Raw genomic sequence first — 19,652 nt, 5'->3', positions numbered from 1 at the left:
GACAAGTGTCTGGTGCAGTTGTTAGATCGGTTACTGCTGCTACAATGGCAGATTATCAAGATTTAAGTGAGTTTGAACATGGTGTTATAATCGGCGCACGTGCGGTGGAACACAGCACGTGCGAGGTAGCGATGAAGTGGGGATTTTCCCGTACGACCATTTCACGAGTGTACCGTGAATATCAGGAATCCGGTAAAACATCAAATCTCCGACATCGCAGCGCCTAGAAAAAAATCCTGCAAGAAAGAGACCAACCGCGACTGAAGAACATCATTCAACGTGACAAAAATGCAACCATTCCGCAGATTGCTACAGATTTCAATGCTGGACCATCAACAACTGTCAGCGTGCGAACCATTCAACGAAACATCATCGATATGCCTGCAGAATGAGATTTTCACTCTGCATCGGAGTGTGCGCTGATATGAAACATCCTGGCAGATTAAACCTGTGTGCCGGACTGAGACTCGTAACTCGGGATCTTTGCCTTTCGCGGGCAAGTGCTCTACCATCTGAGCTACCCAAGCACGACTCACAACCCGTCCTCACAGCTTCAATTCTGCCAGTACCTCGTCTCCTACCTTCCAAACTTCACAGAACCTCTTCTGCGAACCTTTAAGAACTAGCGCACCTGGAAGAAAGGATACTGCGGAGACATGGCTTAGCCACAGCCTGGGGGATAATTCCAGAATGAGACTGTCACTCTGCAGCCGGGTGTGCGCTGATATGAAACTACCTGTCAGATTATACTGTGTGCCAGACCGAGACTCGAACTCGGGACCTTTGCCTTGCCCGCGAAATGTGAAGGTCCCTAGTTCGAGTCTCGGTCCGGCACACAGTTTTAATCTTCCAGGAAGTTTCATCATCAATATGCGTTTTCGGAGACGAAGGCACTCAGGTGTACGATCGTGGCATCACGAGAAATCCGAGGAGCCGCCACCACCAGCCATAGGGGGCCAAAAATTCTGAAGATGCCTTGAACGTAAGCCGAAACCGGTTAATACACAAATATTATTGCAATCTCGACAGTTCATTTTGACTTAAATACAGCACCAGGTCACTCCTCTCCACAGACTATGTTGTCAAAATTTATAATATTAATGTCCACTTAAGTATCCGGATACTTTTGTCCAGGTAGTATACTTCCAATACTACGATATTTTTTATGCTAGTATGAAATTATCGATACCGGTAGAATGAAAGCAGCAGTACTTTTATCGGCAGTATCGGAACGCTCCATCTATCACGGATGCGGAACGACCATGAGCAGCTGTTCCCGCGCCGGCCAAGCGCTGAGTCGGCAACTGTTGGCAGCAGCACCGCAATGCACTCCAAAACTAACAACGCGTCCAACATAGCAGATCAAAAGTACGATTCGCTCTGACTAGCAAGCAGCCATTCCCGACCACTGTGCTGGTGACATCTCTATACACTAAGTCCAAATTGCGCTTTCTGGTCGGGTTGGGTCGATTTGGGGAGGATAGCGTCCAAGATGCCACTCCAGGCGGGTGTAAAATTAATGTGTGCAACGGAAAATAATTAACGCTAAAATGAAGATTTGGCCCTGTCTGAATACCGCCTGAAGCAGATCTTAGGATCTCTTAATTCTATAAATTACAATCTAAACATAAATGAATAATGAAGGCAACTAATCCTACTAAATGATAAACGTTGTTCCTGCTTACATACACTGCTGGCCATTAAAATTGCTACACCACGAAGATGACGTGCTACAGACGCGAAATTTAACCGACAGGAAGATGATGCTGTGATATGCAAATTATTAGCTTTTCAGAGCATCCACACAAGGTTGGCGCCGCTGGCGACACCTACAACGTCCTGACATGACGAAAGTTTCCAACCGATTTCACATACAAAAACAGCAGTTGACCGGCGTTGCCTCGTGAAACGTTGCTGTGATGCCTCGTGTAAGGAGGAGAAATGCGTACCATCACGTTGCCGACTTTGAGAAAGGTCGGATTGTACCCTATCGCGATTGCGGTTTATCGTATCGCGACATTGCTGCTCGCGTTGGTCGAGATCCAATGACTGTTAGCAGAATATGGAATCGGTGGGTTCAGGAGGGTAATAAGGAACGCCGTGCTGGATCCCAACGGCCTCTTATCACTAGCAGTCGAGATGACAGGCATCTTATCCACATGGCTGTAACGGACCGTGCAGCCACGTCTCGATCCCTGAGTCAACAGATGGGGACGTTTGCAAGACAACAACCATCTGCACGAACAGTTCGACGACGTTTGCAGCAGCATGGACTATCAGCTCGGAGACAATGGCTGCGGTTACCTTCGACGCTGCATCACAGACAGGAACGCCTGCGATGGTGTACTCAACGACGAACCTGGGTGCGCGAATGGCAAAACTTCATTTTTTCGGATGAATCCAGGTTCTGTTTACAGCATCATGATGGTCGCATCCGTGTTTGGCGACATCGCGGTTAACGCACATTGGAAGTGTCTATTCGTTTCATACTGGCGTATCACCCGGCGTGTGGTATGGAGTGCCATTGGTTACACGTCTCGGTCACCTCTTTTCGCATTGACGGCACTTTGAACAGTGGAAGTTACATTTCAGATGTGTTACGATCCGTGGCTCTACCCTTCATTCGATCCCCGCGAAACCCTACATTTCAGCAGGATAATGCACGACCGCATGTTGCAGGCCCTGTACGGGCCTTTCTGGATACAGAAAAAGTTCGACTGCTGCCCTGGCCAGCACATTCTCCAGATCTCTCACCAATTGCAAACGTCTGGTCAATGTTGGCCGAGCAACTGGCTCGTCACAATACGCCAGTCACTACTCTTGATGAACTGTGGTATCGTGTTGAAGCTGCATGGGCAGCTGTACCTGTACACGCCATCCAAGCTCTGTTTGACTCAATGACCAGGAGTATGAAGGCCGTTATTACGGCCAGAGGTGGTTGTTCTGGGAACTGATGTCTCAGGATCTGTGCACACAAATTGCGTGAAAATGTAATCACACGTCAGTTCTAGTATAATATATTTGTCCAATGAATACCCGTTAATCATCTGCATTTCTTCTTGGTGTAGCAATTTTAATGGCCAGTAGTGTATTTATTGTAGATTAAAGAAAAACATTTAGATTACAAAGTTTACATTTCGTAAGTAAAATTAGTAAGCAATTGCCCAGCTCTGCCCCTTATTATGACTGCGCGGTCTAGTATAAATAACGCAAAATGTCTGACATCCTCTACATACCAAACACTAGAAGACACTACTTTCAGAGATGATCTACGGTGGTGTGGAACCTCAGTGGAAATAAACTAACGTGATTACAGCTGTTTAGCTTTTATAGCCCTAATAAGCCGAAGCAATTTCCGATATCACCGTACGTACTGCGTCCGGTGCGTCGAAGTGATGGTTCTCGTTCTCGTCTACGACGATGGAAGAACTCCAGCCACAATTAAACTCTTTCAAACACTAGGACGGCAGACGGCGGTCCTCTGTCTTCTCATCTCTGTGTTCTACAGACGAGAAACGCGAACTCCCAACCACAAGGACGGAGTACAGACAACGTCTCAACGTAAGTATAGGCAGAGGAAGAGCTCTCAATTACTGAACACTGCGTACTCAACGACGACTTCCAACCCGGAGGTGAAGTCCAGAATCGTATAGGTTCGCAACAGTACAGTTCCTAACTGTTCTAGGCCGGCCAGTGTGGCCGAGCGGTTCTAGGCACTTCAGTCTGGAACCGCGCGATCGCTACTGTCGCAGGTTCGAATCCTGCCTCGGGCATGGATGTGTGTGATGTCCTTAGGTTAGTTAGGTTTAAGTAGTTCTAAGTTCTAGGGGACTGATGACCCCAGATGTTAAGTCCCATAGTGCTCAGAGCCATTTGAATCAAAACCTAACTGTTCTAATTATAAACTCTACTGAGGGCGAAGACAGCAAGTCTGTCTTTACTATCAAAAGCACACACACACGGGCGCTGACAACGGAAGATCGCGTCTCTCCAGCGCTGACTTCCCAGCAAGGCTTGGCTCCCCATCCTCGTAATTCCGAGAACGAATCATATTCCCGAAACCACGTAATATTCTCCCTCTCTACAGATTCTTCCGAACGCCGTCCAACCGTATTTAGTCTTTTATCGTCCAGCGCGGAAAGTTTGCAAGAAAAAACATACTCGTACAATGGTACGCTTCTGAGTAAAAATCCTTGGAAGTAACCCAGCCTGCGGGGCTTCCGAGGTGCTGCTTCTTCGTTCCTCTCACCTGCGTCCAAGATTTTCAGCGTTTCCGAAGTATAATTCCTCCGTTTCGGCTACAAACCGGCCGGTCGGACTCTATTGTGCTCCAGCGCTTAGGTGTTACGACGTCCGTCTTGCTATTTCCTGTGTTTAAGCAGGACCAACACACCTGTGTGGGCCTTCCACCCAGGGCTTCAGTTCCGCCAGCCATTTCATTTCCACTGGCGTTCCAACCTCTACTAGTATAGGCAGTTATTCATTACGCCGTTTTTATAATAAAGACATGCCGTCACCTTTTGTGCAATAAGCGTTAACAATTATTTACAAGACGTACGTGACAATGTTGGTCTCCTTTATATATTCATATATACGATGACAACCTATCACATGATAACTAATTGTGTTTGTAGATCACGGCAAAGTATGTGGATGAGTGCTTGTAAGGTGCGAAATTATAGCCACCTTACAAGGGAAGGAAGTCGGTCGTACCCTTTCAAAGGGACCATCCCGGCATTTGCCTCAAGCGATTTAGGGAAACCACGGAAAATCTAAATCAGGATGGCCGGATGTGGGATTGAACCGTCGTCCTCCCGAATGCGAGTCGTGTATGCTAACCACTGGCGCTTTCTGGGTTTGTGTACTCTTCCAAGACGAGAAGAAATAACAATGTTCCTTTTCGAGTGCCATCATAATCAGTATACCGAAAAAATTTGAATTTTAGTAAGTTCCCGTTCTTCTCACTTAAAGTTAACCTTTAGCTCCGCCCTGAATATGATCTGTTACGCACCTTCCCGTCTTTAGTAAGTGGTCATTGGGCAGTGGACCACGAGTGCAAATATATGGAGAAAAGCGCTTATATCAGTGTTCACAGGCACATTGCTGAACAGCTGTTCTATGTCTAAGCTTCCTATTAACTCCGTAGGCGAAACGGGTTGAAATTTGACGAGGGAGAGTCAGATGAAAACTGCAAGTATGTTTTAAAGAATCAATAGCACTTTTCGATATCACCTCCGTATTTCAATGGCAGTTCGCCAGCGCTTACAAAATTCCTGAATTCCCTTACAAACGAATTCGTTTGGGAGTGTGTGCAATACTTTGTGGTTCACACAGAGTGTCTCTTTAGCGTAACGGACCTTCTTGCAGGAGAACGCCTCTTTGAGTGGTCCAGGCATGAGCCAGTCGCTCAGGCGATGGTCTGGTGTGTTTTGGCGGATAAGGAAGGCATTTAAACGTTTTGTCTGTGATTGTCGCAACTACTGGATCGCCCAATGTCACGTTGGATTCAACTGGATTGATGAGGTCGAAGGGACCACAGTACAAGGTCATCAGTCCCTCCACCCTGTATGCGTCAAGCAGGGAAGAGTTCCCTGAGAGGAAAGTCACAGAAAACACATACTGACGAATCTGATTGTAATCGAGAATAAATACAACCAAGAGATAGAAGCAAGTAGAAGTGAGAGAGGAGTAAGAGAATGAAGGTGGGTAAGATGCTATGCTCCACTCGGGAAACAGCTGGAGGCCCTGGAACACGTTATGCAATGGGAGATGAACCCCCGGCATCCAATCTGAATTTCCTCGCCCACCATTACCACAAGAAAAACTAACAATGTAGAGCAGTCGATATAATCTCTGGAAAAAGAGAACGTCGACAAGTGAGTAAACCGTTGGTAGATGTAAAAGAGTACGAAGCAGTAAAAAGGTGGAAAGGGCAGGAGACAGGCCGGATCACCAAGCAAGGTCAGCCAGAGGCCTCCCCAGGCGATTCACAGGTAAAACGTAGAACCAGATCAGCCGCTTTGCCATCATTCACTAGCACCAAATGCAGAGTGTCAGCAAGTTTGTTTCGTCAAAAGGTGACCATATTAGGACAGTCCAGTAGGATGTGGGCCACTGTCTGACAGGCACACACTAACAACGGGGTGGATCTTCACATCGTAGGACGTGGCCGTGGGTCAGGTATGTGTGGCCAATGTGAAACTGATCGAACGGTAGATTTCCTGTGTGAAGCATGAAGGGAAGACTGCCACATGGTCACTGTCCCTTTTTATTGCTTGCAGTTCGTTTGGAGAAACCAGGGCACACCAATCCATGTTCCAAGAACGTAACAATTGATAATGTAGAGTTGACTAAAGATCTAGTTCTGGTACCCATTCTCCAGAGTCACCATCTTGGTTGCCAACCAGTCAGCATGTTCTTTTCCCAGGATCCCAATGTGGCCTGGGGTCAAGACAAAGATGACTAACCACTCAGCTTAATGCAGGTCAGGAAGGAGAGCCTGAATAGTCAAGAACAGTCAGTGTAGATGGTATCACTGGTCGATAGCCTGAAGACTACTCCAGAAATCGCTAACGATTAAGATCATCTCGCTGATGCAAGAATGAATGTGACTGAGGGCTCGAGCGATGGCCACCAATTCTACAGTGAACACTGCATTTGTTTGGCAGGGACCATTGTTCACTGCACCTTGAATGTGTGTAGGCAAAACTGTTTCATCTGTCGACACTACAGACATCCGTTTATACCACTTCCAATCCCAGAAATGCATTAAGGATGTCTAGGAACAGGTGGCGAAAAACCATGGGGGTCAATAGTGTCTTCCAGTCCCAAGAATAGATCGAGACGGATCTGAGAACGGGTTACACGCCATCAAGGCATATGCAATTGCTCCGTGACAAAAGGTGACGGCATAGGAAGTTGGAGATCAGGGTAGAGACACTGTATGCCAACAGTGATCTTTCTCCAGTTCTGTGTATTGTATAACTGAGCAGCAGTAATTGGTGCATGTAGTAGAGGGACCCCAGCCTCTGCGAGTAGGCTGTTCACAGGGCTGGTCCAAAAGGTATCTCTTGCATGTCAGACCACACAATGATGTATTGGGTCCAGCATATGGAATGCTGAGCCACATACCAGACTCCCATAATCAAGACGATGGAGGAGCAGAACTTTACAAAGCTGCAAAAGTGTAGAATGTGCTGACCCCAGCTAGTGGTACTGAGGTAGCAAAAAATATTACAGTATGACCAAGGCATGCACTCAAGCTCACGAAGATGGGGAAGCCATGTCAACTAGGCATCAAAGACTTCACCACACTGAGCAATTGGTCGTCGAATTAAGAGTTCTAGTTGTCGACGGACAATACAATGGTGACGGAAGTGGATGATGCATGTCTTGGCAGCTAAAAACTGGAAGCCATGGGTGAGAGCCTAGGACCATGCCTTTCACATGGCAACATTCAGAAACGCCCACAGTGGAGGACCAATAGTAAATACAAAAATCGTCAGCATGCAGCAAGAGTGACACAGTAGACCCCAAAGCTGCAGCCACTAAAAAAAAGGGCGATACTCAAAAAAGAGCCCTGTAGGACCACATTCTCTTGTATATCAGGGGTACTGTAGGAAGTACCAACTTTTACCCATAAAGTACAGTGTGACAAGAAGTCTAGACAAAAATCGTGAAATGGTCCCAGAGACCCTGTTCATGCAGGGTAATGAGGATGTGATGAATCCATGTGCTGTCATAACCCTTTTGCCCAGAGAAGACAGCGATAAGGTGTGGACACTGAAAAATATGACCGGATGGCAGACTCCAGGCAGACCAAATTCTCAGCAGCAGAACGGCCTTGGCGAAAACCGCCCTAGGATAGAGTCAAAAGACCCAGAGACTCAAGGTATTAACACAGCCATCAGTTCACCATATGTTTGAACAACTTGCAGACGACATTAGTCAGGCTAATCTAGTGATAGCTGTCCATCTCAAGGGAGTGTTTAGCCTATCTCAGTATGGGCAATCAGAATTTCTTATCACTGGTGTGGGAACTAACCCACACTCCAAATGCAGTCGAAAAAAAAGCAAGGATGTGACGTTGGCAATCCACTAATAGGTGTTTCAGCATTTGGCTGTGGATGTGGTCTGGGCCTGAAGCTGTGTCGGGGCAAAAGGCTAGGGCACTGAGGAATTTCCACTCGCATAAAGGAGAATTATGAGGCTCTAGGTGCCATAAAGTGAAAGGTAAGTGAATTCGCTCCACCTGTTGTTTGAGGACACAAAATGCAGGTCGGTGATCCTCAGACATAGAGGCTCGAGCATAACGTAGAGCAAAATGTTTGGCGACAGCATCTGGGTCAGTGTCGACACCACCATTCAAGGAGACACCAGGTACATCTATGTGGGGGACTGCATCTGTAGAGGCGCCAAACCTTTGCCAAAACTGCGAAGGAGTTGATCGATGTCACTTACAGCATTGGAGGGCTTGTCTGCTTTCTCTAATGGCCACAGCAATCGTACACTCCCCAATCGTATCAAATCCACGTAGCACTCCTTATGTCATGCGCTACAAGAAAATGTTCGAACCTTGCTGTACTCTGCAAGCAGTCCAATTTCCATTCACTAACCAGCTCCGTCACAAGCAGCAGTTACAAGCTTCTTCACAAAGCTATACTGACCCCTCCGCTGTGCGCGGACAATTTGAGGAGTTTATATTCCGCTAAATGCGTTAAAATCGTATAGAACAGAGAAGTTTGTGACTAATGCAAGAAACGCACATGGACAGAATTTACGTAAATCACAGCACGCTTAACTGCACTGCTAGAATGGAAATTGATCGACTGTCAGCCTGTATGCAAGTTGCATCATTCTTCCGTTAATGGCCGCTTCTCCCACCATAGTACTTCATCTCTGTCTGAGCGCATACTACCATACAGTCACCACGCGAGCTGCTAAGACACACAGGGGTTGACAAAGATATGGAAGCACCGAAACAGAACATATTACCATGCCTAATAAGGTTGGGAGTTTTATACTAGTCTTCGTGCAAACCAATGTCAAGTTCAAGTAACACTGACGATGGCAGATAGCGATCAATCTTCTCCCCACAGGAGGCCACGCAGGCTCAATAATATTGACATCTGGTGACTGTCGTGGACAGGGGAGATGCGACAATTCATCCTTATGCTCACAAAACCAGTCCTGAACGATACGAGCTGTGTGAACCGTGCTCAGTGACTTGGAACACACCAGAATTGGGGAACAGAGACTGTACCATGGGATGTATCTGATCAGCCAAAATGGTCAAATAATCCTTGATAATAACGCGACCATTCAGAGCAACAACGAGGCCCATGGAATATCACGTTATTGCTGCCCAAATCAAGAAACCGCCGCCACGTTTCACTCTTGGGACGTAAACTTGGACAGAAGTTGGAAACAGTGTGTAACGAGACTCATCCAACCAAATGGCTTTCTCCCATTGTTCCATAGTGCACGTTTTATGGCTTCGATGTCTTCCTGTTACAGGCATCTGCATCATGGATGTATGATTTCAGAATTACTGTTCGCCCTGGAATTCCAATCTTATGGAGCTCGCTTCGTGATGTTTTGGTGCTGACAGAGTTCGCGAATATAACATTAAGTAATACAGTGATTTTTGCAATTTTCGCTCTCGTATTTTTCGTTACAATCCTCTTCAACAATCGGCCGTCACTATCAACACACACTGTCGACCGCGTTGTGACAGCCGCTGATGTCTTTCCACTTCCCCCGTGTGTGTGACTTCTTATAACACCAAAAACTTCGGCTACCTTGGTTACAGAAGCAGCCACTCATACGAGCACCAACAATTCGATGTCTCTTAGATCAGGCATGATGCAATCACAAAATAAGATTTATGTTAAATGGATTTTAAGGTGGTGCAGTAACGTCTTTCCATTCGTCACAACATATTTATGATATCAATTTCCTCCAGGCAGTTACCTGTAAAAAATGTATTTGAGACATAACGGGTTACGAGAGTTCAACTAGAGTTTTTAAATGTCAAACATAAACATAAGCAGTTATCGAAAGACACCAGCTGTCATTGCCGTACAGAAACATTTAAGAAGAGCATACGAGAGTGAATGTTATCGTAAAAGTTTCAACGTAGTAACCAGGCGTTTCAAGTGCCAAGAAGTCGAATCGCCCGAGGTTTAACCCTGATTTCAACATCCATCCCGATATAAGTGGTCCATGTCTGCCACAAGTTTCCGTGGAGCAATGACTTAACTTTTTTCCTTCTAATGGATTTACTACGAATGATCTCTGCGACCTTTTAATGTTGAGCTCTCAAAACTAGTTATGTGCTGAACAAATGGTGTTTGGATAATTAATATCCTCCCACGCTTCTCTGCACGAAGCCAGCTTCAGTTGGAAGTCGTCTTGGCTCACCAAATTACCAAAATGAGAACTTTACGACTCTTCTCTGCTGGCTACAATAGTTCGAGCAAACTTTACCCATTGACAAACATCATAACGAAAAGAATATTTACATTCATCTTTTGGATTTACAGCTCTTCTATTTTTTCCGTAATTGCAGTTAGAACTGTTGGATATAGGTTCCGCCTTGTATACAAAAAACTGATTTTTCTTGTTACCCATTGAGTAACAAGAAGAAAACAGTGTTTTGCGCAAAAGGCGGAATCTAGAGTGAAGCGCCAAAGAAACTGGTATAGGCATGCGTATTCAAATACAGAGATCTTTAAACAGACAGAATATGGCGCTGTGGTCAGCAACGCCTCTATAAGACAACAAGTGTTGTTAGATCTGTTACTGCTGCTTCAATGGCAGATAATCAAGATTTAAGTAGGTCTGAACGCGGTGTCATGGTCAGCGCACGAGCGATGGGATACAGCATCTCCGAGGTAGCGATGAAATGGGAATTTTCCCGTACGACCATTTCACGAGCGTACCGTGAATATCAGGAGTCAGGTAAAACATCGAATCTCTGACATTGCTGCAGCCGAAAAAAGAATCTCCAAGAACGGGACCAACGAAGACTGAAGAGAATCGTTCAACGTGATAGAGGTGCAATACTTCCGTAAATTGCTGCAGATTTCAATGCTGAGCCATCAAAAATTGTCAGCGTGCGAACCATTCAATGAAACATTATCGATATGGGATTTCGGAGCCGAAGCTTACTCGTGTACCTTTTAGGACTGTACGACACAAAGCTTTACGCCTCGCTTGGGCCCTTCAACACCTGCATTTCACTGTTGATAACTGCAAACATGTAACCTGGTTGAACGAGTCTCGTTTCAAATTGTATCGAGCGTATGGACGTCTATAGGTATGGAGACAACCTCATGAATCCATGGACTCTGCATGTTAGCAGAGGACTGTTCGAGCTGGCGGAAGCTCTGTAATGGTGTGGGGCGTGAGGAGTTGGAGTGATATGGGACCCCTGATACGTCCAGATACGACTCTGACAGGTGACGTGTGTAAGCATCCTGTCGTATCACCTAGATCCATTCATGTCCATTGTGCATTCCGATGGACGTGGGTAATTCCATCAGGACAATGTGACACCCCTCACGTCCAGAATCGCTACAGAGTGGCTCCAGGAACACCCTTCTGAGTTTAAACACTTCCGCTGGCCACCAAATTCGCCATATATGAACATTATTGAGGATATCTGGGATGCCTTGCCAAGTGCTGTTCAGAAAAGATCTCCACCCCCTCATGCTCTTGCGGATTTATGGAGAGCCCTGCAGGATTCATGCTGTCAGTTCCTTCCAGCAGTACTTCAGATATTAGTCGAGTCCATACTACGTCGTGTTGCGGCACTTCTGCGTCCTACACGATAGTAGGCAGGTGAACCAGTTTCTCTGGCTCTTCAGTGTATATCTAATCAGAAGATTTATATATTAATGTTCGGGCATAAAGGAATGTAACTGAAAAGGAGGGAAACTATTGTAGTGAGCAAGTCATGCCTAATGAAAACTTGTCCAACGCCTGTACTTCCTCGTTTTCGTCAGCAGCCACATTAATAGTTACGGTACCTCAGAAATGTTCTTTTGCTCCGAGATTATGATTGCATTGCAGGTTCAGCATTTAAAACGATTATACTGATATTTGTTATTTATTTTACATACACTACTGGCCATCAAAATGTTCGAAACCATAAAGGCGATATTGAAGAACTACGCCAAATTTGTATTAAGTGTACAACGTTCCTGAATACACAAGTGATTAGCATTTCAGTGCATACACTCAAACTAGGTAGGAGCAACGCCATCTACATTCTGCACGTAAGGTAAGATTACGCAGCTGGTTTCTGATTCAAAAACAACATTTGAATGTTGGTGGTTTGTAGCACGTTCGTTTTAAGCCTCATGTAAGAAGGAGAAACGTCTGCCAGCACGTTTCCGAATTCGATAGCGGCAGAATCGTGACATGTCGCGACTGCAGTTCATCGTTCCACTATACTGCTGCTCGCGACGGCTGATTCCACGACAGTCGTGCGAATATAAGGAGGTCAGGACAGCATGGGAAACAAGCGGCCTTGCGTTATATTGTTGAAAGATAACGCCAGTGAGACCTCAAACATAGGGCACAGCCATCAGCCTTAGCACATGAGAAATATAATGGCTGTTGTCCAAATTAGCAGCTATACTAACCAGAGGTGAACGTCGTGTGTCCACAATTGCAGGACGTGCTTGGGCCCGTATGTCGATGAAGGCAATTTCTCATCGTTCTTCTCGGGGGCGTCCACACATGGATACGTCCATCATGATGTATGATGAACTGGGAATCGTCTGAGGAAACAATGTGGTGCCATTCGCCGTCTAACAGTCTATGCGCCATACTCTAGGCCCTACGCGACTAGCGCAAAGGGCAGACGTTGTTCACTGGGCCGTGCAGGATTCTACAGCGAGTCAAGACGGGCCACGAAATGGGTTTGTTTGCAGGAAAACAAACATCCATACAAACAGTGCAACGACGTCTGAAACACTACGGACTGTTAGAACGGCGAGTGGCACCACGTCGTCTCTTTAGACGAGTCCTAGTTCGTCATACATCAAGATGGACATATCCGTGTGGACACCGCGAGAAGAACGATGAGAAATTGCCTTCGCCATCGTCATAGGGGCCCAAGAACGTGTCGCCATTGTGAATACACCACGACCACCTCTGGTTCATATAGCTGGTAATTTGGACAGCAGACATTACATTTCTGATGTGTTAAGGGTGATGGCTGTGCCCTATGTTTGAGGTCCCACTGACGTTATCTTTCAACAAGATAAAGCAAGAGCGCTTGCTTCCCATCCTGTCCTGACCTGCCTCCATACAGAGGGTGTCCAACTGTTACCCTGACTGCCACATTCTTCAGATCTATCATCCGCTGGAACATCTGGTCATGGGTTGCCCAGAGACTGCCATACCATCGCTCAACAGCCATTACGATTAATGATCTCTGGCAGCCTGTATTTGCCGTCCAACCTCAGTACGACCAACGCTCAGCCGTGTTAGAGCCATTGTTGCTGCCAGAGGTGACAACTGTGTGCACTACATTTCACACCCCGTACATCGCCAAATGACCAACAAATGCCAGCACTTATTCTTCCAACTACACAGTATACACGCATAAGTAAAAATTATTTATTAGTTATTTCTCGTGTTGCAATTTTAATGGCCAGTGCACTGCATTTTGCACCGCGTACATCCCTTCTGGCAGGGTAGACTCCACCAAATCAGTTACTGTAGTGGTGCTGTTCCAACGTGTCTCGTGGGAGAACCTCTGATATACACGAAATGTATTCCCATTTGCGAATATGGACAACCATCAACTGTATAATGGAATGATGACAATGAAAATTTGTGCCGGACCGGGACTCGAACCCAGATTTCTCGCTTATCGCGAGAAGTCGCCTTAGCATTAGGCTACCCGAGGACGACCAGTCAGACCCAAACTTCCACACGAGATCAGTTAAAAAAAAATCCGGAACTTGTCCACAATTTTTTCTACTATTATCTTTTACTTGTTGTGCATGGTCTCCTTCGAAACACTCTCCTTTAAAACTGATACGTCGCTCCCAACGTCGTTTCCACTTCCGGAAGCAGTCTTGGTACCTCTTGATGGAACGCACGAAGCGCCGTCTGCGAATTTTCTTTTATCTTGTCTATCGTTGCAAATCTTAGTCCTTTTAACGGGGTTTTCAACTTTGGAAATAAAGAAAAGTCTGCAGGCGCCAGAGTATGGGTGCTGAGGCAGCACAGTGATTTCGTTTTTTGTGCAACAATCAGGCACCAACAGGATGAATCTGTGGGTGCGTTATCGTGATGCAGGAACCACGAATTGTCTCGCCACATTTCAGGCCGTTTCCTTCTCACATTTTCTCGCAGGCGTCGCAGCACGTCCCGATAGTGCGATCGATTAACAGTTTGTCACTGTGACACAAATTTGTCATGAACTAATCCTTGAAAGTCAAAGAAAACTTTCAGCATGGCTTTATCACTTCACTTGACCTGATCTGACGAGCCTTTTTTGGTCTTGGGGAACCTTTCCCGACCCATTGTGAAGATCTAACCTTCGTCTCAATATCATAACGGTAGGCCCACGTCTCATCACCAGATATGATTCTCTTAAGGAACACCTCGCTCTCATCTGCGCGATCTCAAAGCTCTTCGCGGATTGCGATGCGAACATCTTTCTGGTCTTGACTCGTGAGCCGTTGGACGAACTTGGAGACAACACGATGCATTCCGAGAATGTTACGTTCTTCTGCAATCTCTCGGACAGTCAGTCTTCGATTGGCACCCACAATTTCGTTGACGGTCCTGACATGAGTTAGTCGGTAGACGTCAAAGCGCGTCCTGAACGAGGGTCATCAAGAACTTCCGTCCGGCCATTTTTAAACACTGTGAACCATTCGTAACAGCGAGCACGGCTTAACCACTCAACGCCGTAGGCTTCCTGTGTCATTTGGTGTGTTTCTGTAAAGGTTTTCTTGAGCTTCACGCGTTACTCCTCGTAACTCCGCCCTCTCGGAATTCGCAAACTGTGAAACACAACGTTCAACTCATTACAGCACTGGACAATAAGTAACAGACATAGGACAACGACATTTCCGGAAGTTACACACAGGCGCGTGAAGCGATGCCAACACACGATTGACGCGAAATTATGAATGCTCCGGAACTTTTTTAACATATCTCGTATGTCAACCATGTGTCTGAAACCTGAACTCTTACATCCATTACGTATATTCCCGTATAGGGGAGTCATTTTAATTGAAAGTCGCTTGTCCGGTTTCGGCGGATAAATACGATATTGCAGAGGCTGTGTTGTTCAGAAGTACAATGCATGATGTAAATGGTACAAATGGCTCTGAGCACTATGGGACTTAACTTCTGAGGTCATCAGTCCCCTAGAACTTAGAACTACTTAAACCTAACTAACCTAAGGACATCACACACATCCATGCCCGAGGCAGGATTCGAACCTGCAACCGTAGCGGTCACACGGTTCCAGACTGAAGCGCCTTGAACCGCTCGGCCTCCAACGGCCTGCACAATGCATGCATGCATGCATGCATGTCCGAAGGAACAACACAGGCACTGCAATATCTTACAATCTCTGGTATGGTTCAGAAATCACAGAATGAAACATCAGTGACAAAAGTTGAAGTCGGGCATGTATGCGTTCTTAGAGAGGTCAAAGGGTAAATCGACTGCTCGCGAAATGCGGGAAACCTGGGTTAGAGCGTAAGTCTGACAAGTTTTCACTAGTCAGGACTTATTTCATGTCACTGTATCTTCACCGATTTCGTTCCCATTGCCTCCATGTCACGTCACTGAAATTAATTCAGTCGAATGATAGTGAATCCGCATGTACTCTCTGCCGCACAGGTTGAGGTTTATTGCGTGGTATTATCGCTGACGTAAATCTAAAAGCGCACACAGACAGCAACCAGAGGACTGGTTAGGGGTTCCTCTGCAGTACACACTTTTACCTACCATCTCTCACGATGATGTAGTAAACGAGGAAGAACGAGTCGCAAAAATACACATATGCTGAAGAAACTTTTACTGATAAAACAAACTGCGTCACACTGCACTGATAATACACCAGATTTGCTTTCCGAATAGTAATCCGGGCCATAGGAGATAACTCAGTTTACACTCTTGGCAGAGCGTATTCTTTTGCCTCACTAAACACAACTTTCTATGGGATGCAGTAGCCCATACACAGGAGTTTTGGTTGTTGTGTATGACACTGCAGCTGCCGCAGAAAATTGCCACTCCAATTGTCACCGTATTTTTCTTAAGCGAGCTGAATTTTCTAGTATGAAGCTTTAGTTAGCAATCTAGACTATTAGGGGAAAACAATGTTTCCAATCCAACGGGAATTTTGCTCTCTGTGCAGTGGAAGGTGCCATGACCAGAAGAACTCGTCGGTCATCCCTAATGCAGATGTCCCCTTTTTCCTCACCAACTCCGTGGTTAAGTTCAGTAATCAGCAACTAGTCATTACTAACACACAAACATAGATTTGGCAGTTTTAGGGAAAGTGTTTGGCCGTTACAGCAACTTGATTTCGCTGACAACAGTTTAAGAATATTCGCTGAATATTTCGGCCAGCGTCATACAGGTATATTTTCGAGGGGGAAACAAAGTCCGTTGTAAATAATGTTTCTAAATTTCTCTTATGAACTCATAGGATGTGTATGCGTAGAAGTAATATTAGGGTTTAACTTCTTGTCGACGAGGTGGGTGGTCAACCCACAGAACAAGCTAGAACGCGGGCAGGAACCATCCAGATATTTGCCTCAAACAATTTGGGAAACTACGAAAAAACCGGACAGTGATTTGAGCCTCGATTGTCCTGAATGTCTTAATCTGTGACACCGTTCGCTCGTAGGCACTGTGTAGTTATGACGTATGGGGAGGCTACGCCCGCAAATTAACCGTTTTGGTATTAATGGAATAAACAAGGGGATAAATGTTCCAATTTGTCGCGTCTGTTGGGTGAAAGAGCAACAGTAATTTACAACGACTATGGTAATTATTACATTTTTAACGAACTAACAAATGCAATAATACCCACAGCTACGAAACAGATGAAATTGCATTCACGTCTCACACACCACATTCAATGTAATCATCTGTAGATGGTCCGTTTCCAGTTTATTACTATATGACACACATTAACATGAGAAGTTGTCACAACATTCGCTAGTAGAGCAAGCAAGAACACTTGGTTGTCAGTTTCCAGCTTTGAGGAATGCAAGGGACATAGCTCTGTTCAATTCATCCTTAGGATCCAATACGATAGTTTTTAGGTAGTTAGTTGCAGGTGGCATTTCCAGTCACTTTAAATCTCTCTCTCTCTCTCTCTCTCGCCCTCTCAGACGTGAGTTACCGACAACAGCCCTCTGTGAAACAGTGGCCGTGGAAAAGCCACAACACCGATTGCTCGACCAGAAGGATACTTCCTTACTCATACGCCAGGGTTCTCCCTTACTGTCTCTTTTTTTTTGTAGATGTTTAGACTGAACGCTTGTCAATTTTGTAGTGGTCCATTTAAGGGCTTATTTGTGCCATTTGTAGGGATTCAGCGGCAGCAGCAGTAGTCCCCGAATTTTAACCATGGGCATCTGCTTAAAAAAAATCCTAGTGCAACGAGATTTGTGTGTGTGTTTCCGATTCATTTTGTTTCTTATGGTTGTCTGAAATCTACAACTGACATTTAACAACACCTACTGTCGAGGGTCTTTTTCAGTTACCTTGTACCAAAGACCCATTTGCGAATTATGCTTTTGTCAACAGTACATCTCCCAGAAAATTCATGACTATGAATCAACCAGTTAGCAGCGACCCATTCAGTATAAATAGCAAAATTCTGTAGCTCAATACTTGGCTCATCCCCATTTTCATAAACATTTTACACATTTTCACATTCATTTCCATATAACTTACTGCAACATAAACAGGAACACACACTATTCCTCCCATAAAGTAGGACCATTTCTAATGACGACAGATAAAGTACTTCTTCCTTTTATCACAAAATAAAAGAGTCAAAATCTGGACTGTCATAGCAATAGCAATAAAACATCTGAAGATACCACAGTAAGATAGCGGGTGCTTTCTCACTTACGTAGTACGACTATGACGTCTGCACCTTTTTTGTACGTACTGTAGAAAAAAAATTTAAACGTCCATATAAAAACATCTATGGAACTTTGCAACAAGATGATTCGCAGAACACATCTAGCTTCTAGTTCTAAGGGAAAGAAAATTTTATTGCACGAAACACACAGCTACGAGGTTTAATTTATCACATTTTACACCATAAGCACCCTATATTCTGCGATGATCCCTGGATAATCTCCACAAAGACCTACTTCCATTTGTTGTCATTTAAACTCATCTCACTTGTTTTTTAGCATATTCCAATTTAATGAACTAGATGGCATATAGAATGCATTCATTGATATATTTGTGTGTTTAAATTATATACAGCAGCAGCGGGATGTATTTCACTCAGGAAGAATCTCTGATCTGTTTTGAGTATTACCCACAAATACAAATTATTTTAGGCAACGCAGTGTAAAACAAAACCACTCATTTGTTATGTCAATTCTGATACACAGTTTTAAACTCGCTAGTAGCCGGTGTCTTCTGTGTATGCAATGCGCTTAATTACATGACAGCTTTTTGGCATTTTTCCATAACGTAGCTAGTAAAATATTTTAAACAACAAAACTATTAGGTTAACTAACAGCTTTTGTCAAGTACTTAAAAAAATAAATAAAACTGAGCAGTGAAACTAAGCACATACAACTGCAGTAAATGTATCTGTTAGCAATGACACTGATAAGAACTGTAGCGAACTTTACGTGAAGTTATTTTTGCAGTACTTGCCTGCTGAGAGCATCAGTGACAGTAGCTTCCATCATCTGCTAGCTGCCTCCACAGGACGGCCGATGACAAAGCATATGTTTTCCGCACGTCAGAGTACGCAGCACAAAGGACTGCAATCTTTTCATTCACTGTCACCAATTCAAAGGCACGACGTGTAGCTACAAACATGTGATATTGCGCCCTTGCACACTCTCTTATTTCTCGCGCATGTCCCTTCGCCGCCGCTGTCGATACATCGGCGTTGCCAGACCTACACGTGCAACGCTCGCCGGACCAGTTAACAGTAGGCTCTCGTCGCGCGCAAAATACGAACACGGCTTCTGTGCCAAACCTAAACGACGGAACGCTGTTATAGCCCATTTACTGTTCCTACTTCCTTGTACCTGTATAAGGCCAATATCCCTCAATTACTCGATTAATTCTTTTCTACTAATCGTTGCCTCTGTATCCCGAAAGATGTGAAGATGATACGTAATTATATTCTAGGAAAATTCGTCCTCAGGAAGAAACCTTTCAGTGCATAAATGTCTGCCTCTAGAATAACGTGTAGCGCTCACACACTTTCGTCTTGTGGACAACTGATTAAGTTGTTAGGCCTTTTAATTACTGCATCACAATGCTTATTTTCTGTCACGAAATGTAAATAGCCCACTTCGCACTACGTTTGCATATCACACGATTTTTGGAGGACGAATATCGAAATTCAGAAACCGCTTTTTGCTTTTGATTTGATTTGATTTATTTATTTAGTC

At 45.0% G+C, this 19,652-nt stretch overlaps 1 protein-coding gene across 1 annotated transcript in view; it reads right to left on the bottom strand.

Moving 5' to 3' along the window:
- Positions 1-19,126, bottom strand: part of LOC126184414 (sulfate transporter-like) — a 476,107-nt gene extending 456,981 nt beyond the window's left edge. The window contains exon 1 of the mRNA XM_049926799.1: positions 18,901-19,126. Within this exon, the coding sequence (XP_049782756.1) occupies positions 18,901-18,935 (35 nt within the window). The 5' untranslated portion in view covers positions 18,936-19,126. The remainder of the gene's footprint in view (positions 1-18,900) is intronic.
- Positions 19,127-19,652: the final 526 nt, after the last annotated feature.

The sequence above is a fragment of the Schistocerca cancellata genome, chromosome 4 (genome assembly GCF_023864275.1).
Source record: "Schistocerca cancellata isolate TAMUIC-IGC-003103 chromosome 4, iqSchCanc2.1, whole genome shotgun sequence".
Lineage (NCBI taxonomy): Eukaryota > Metazoa > Arthropoda > Insecta > Orthoptera > Acrididae > Schistocerca > Schistocerca cancellata.
This window is presented reverse-complemented; position numbering and strand designations above follow the sequence as displayed.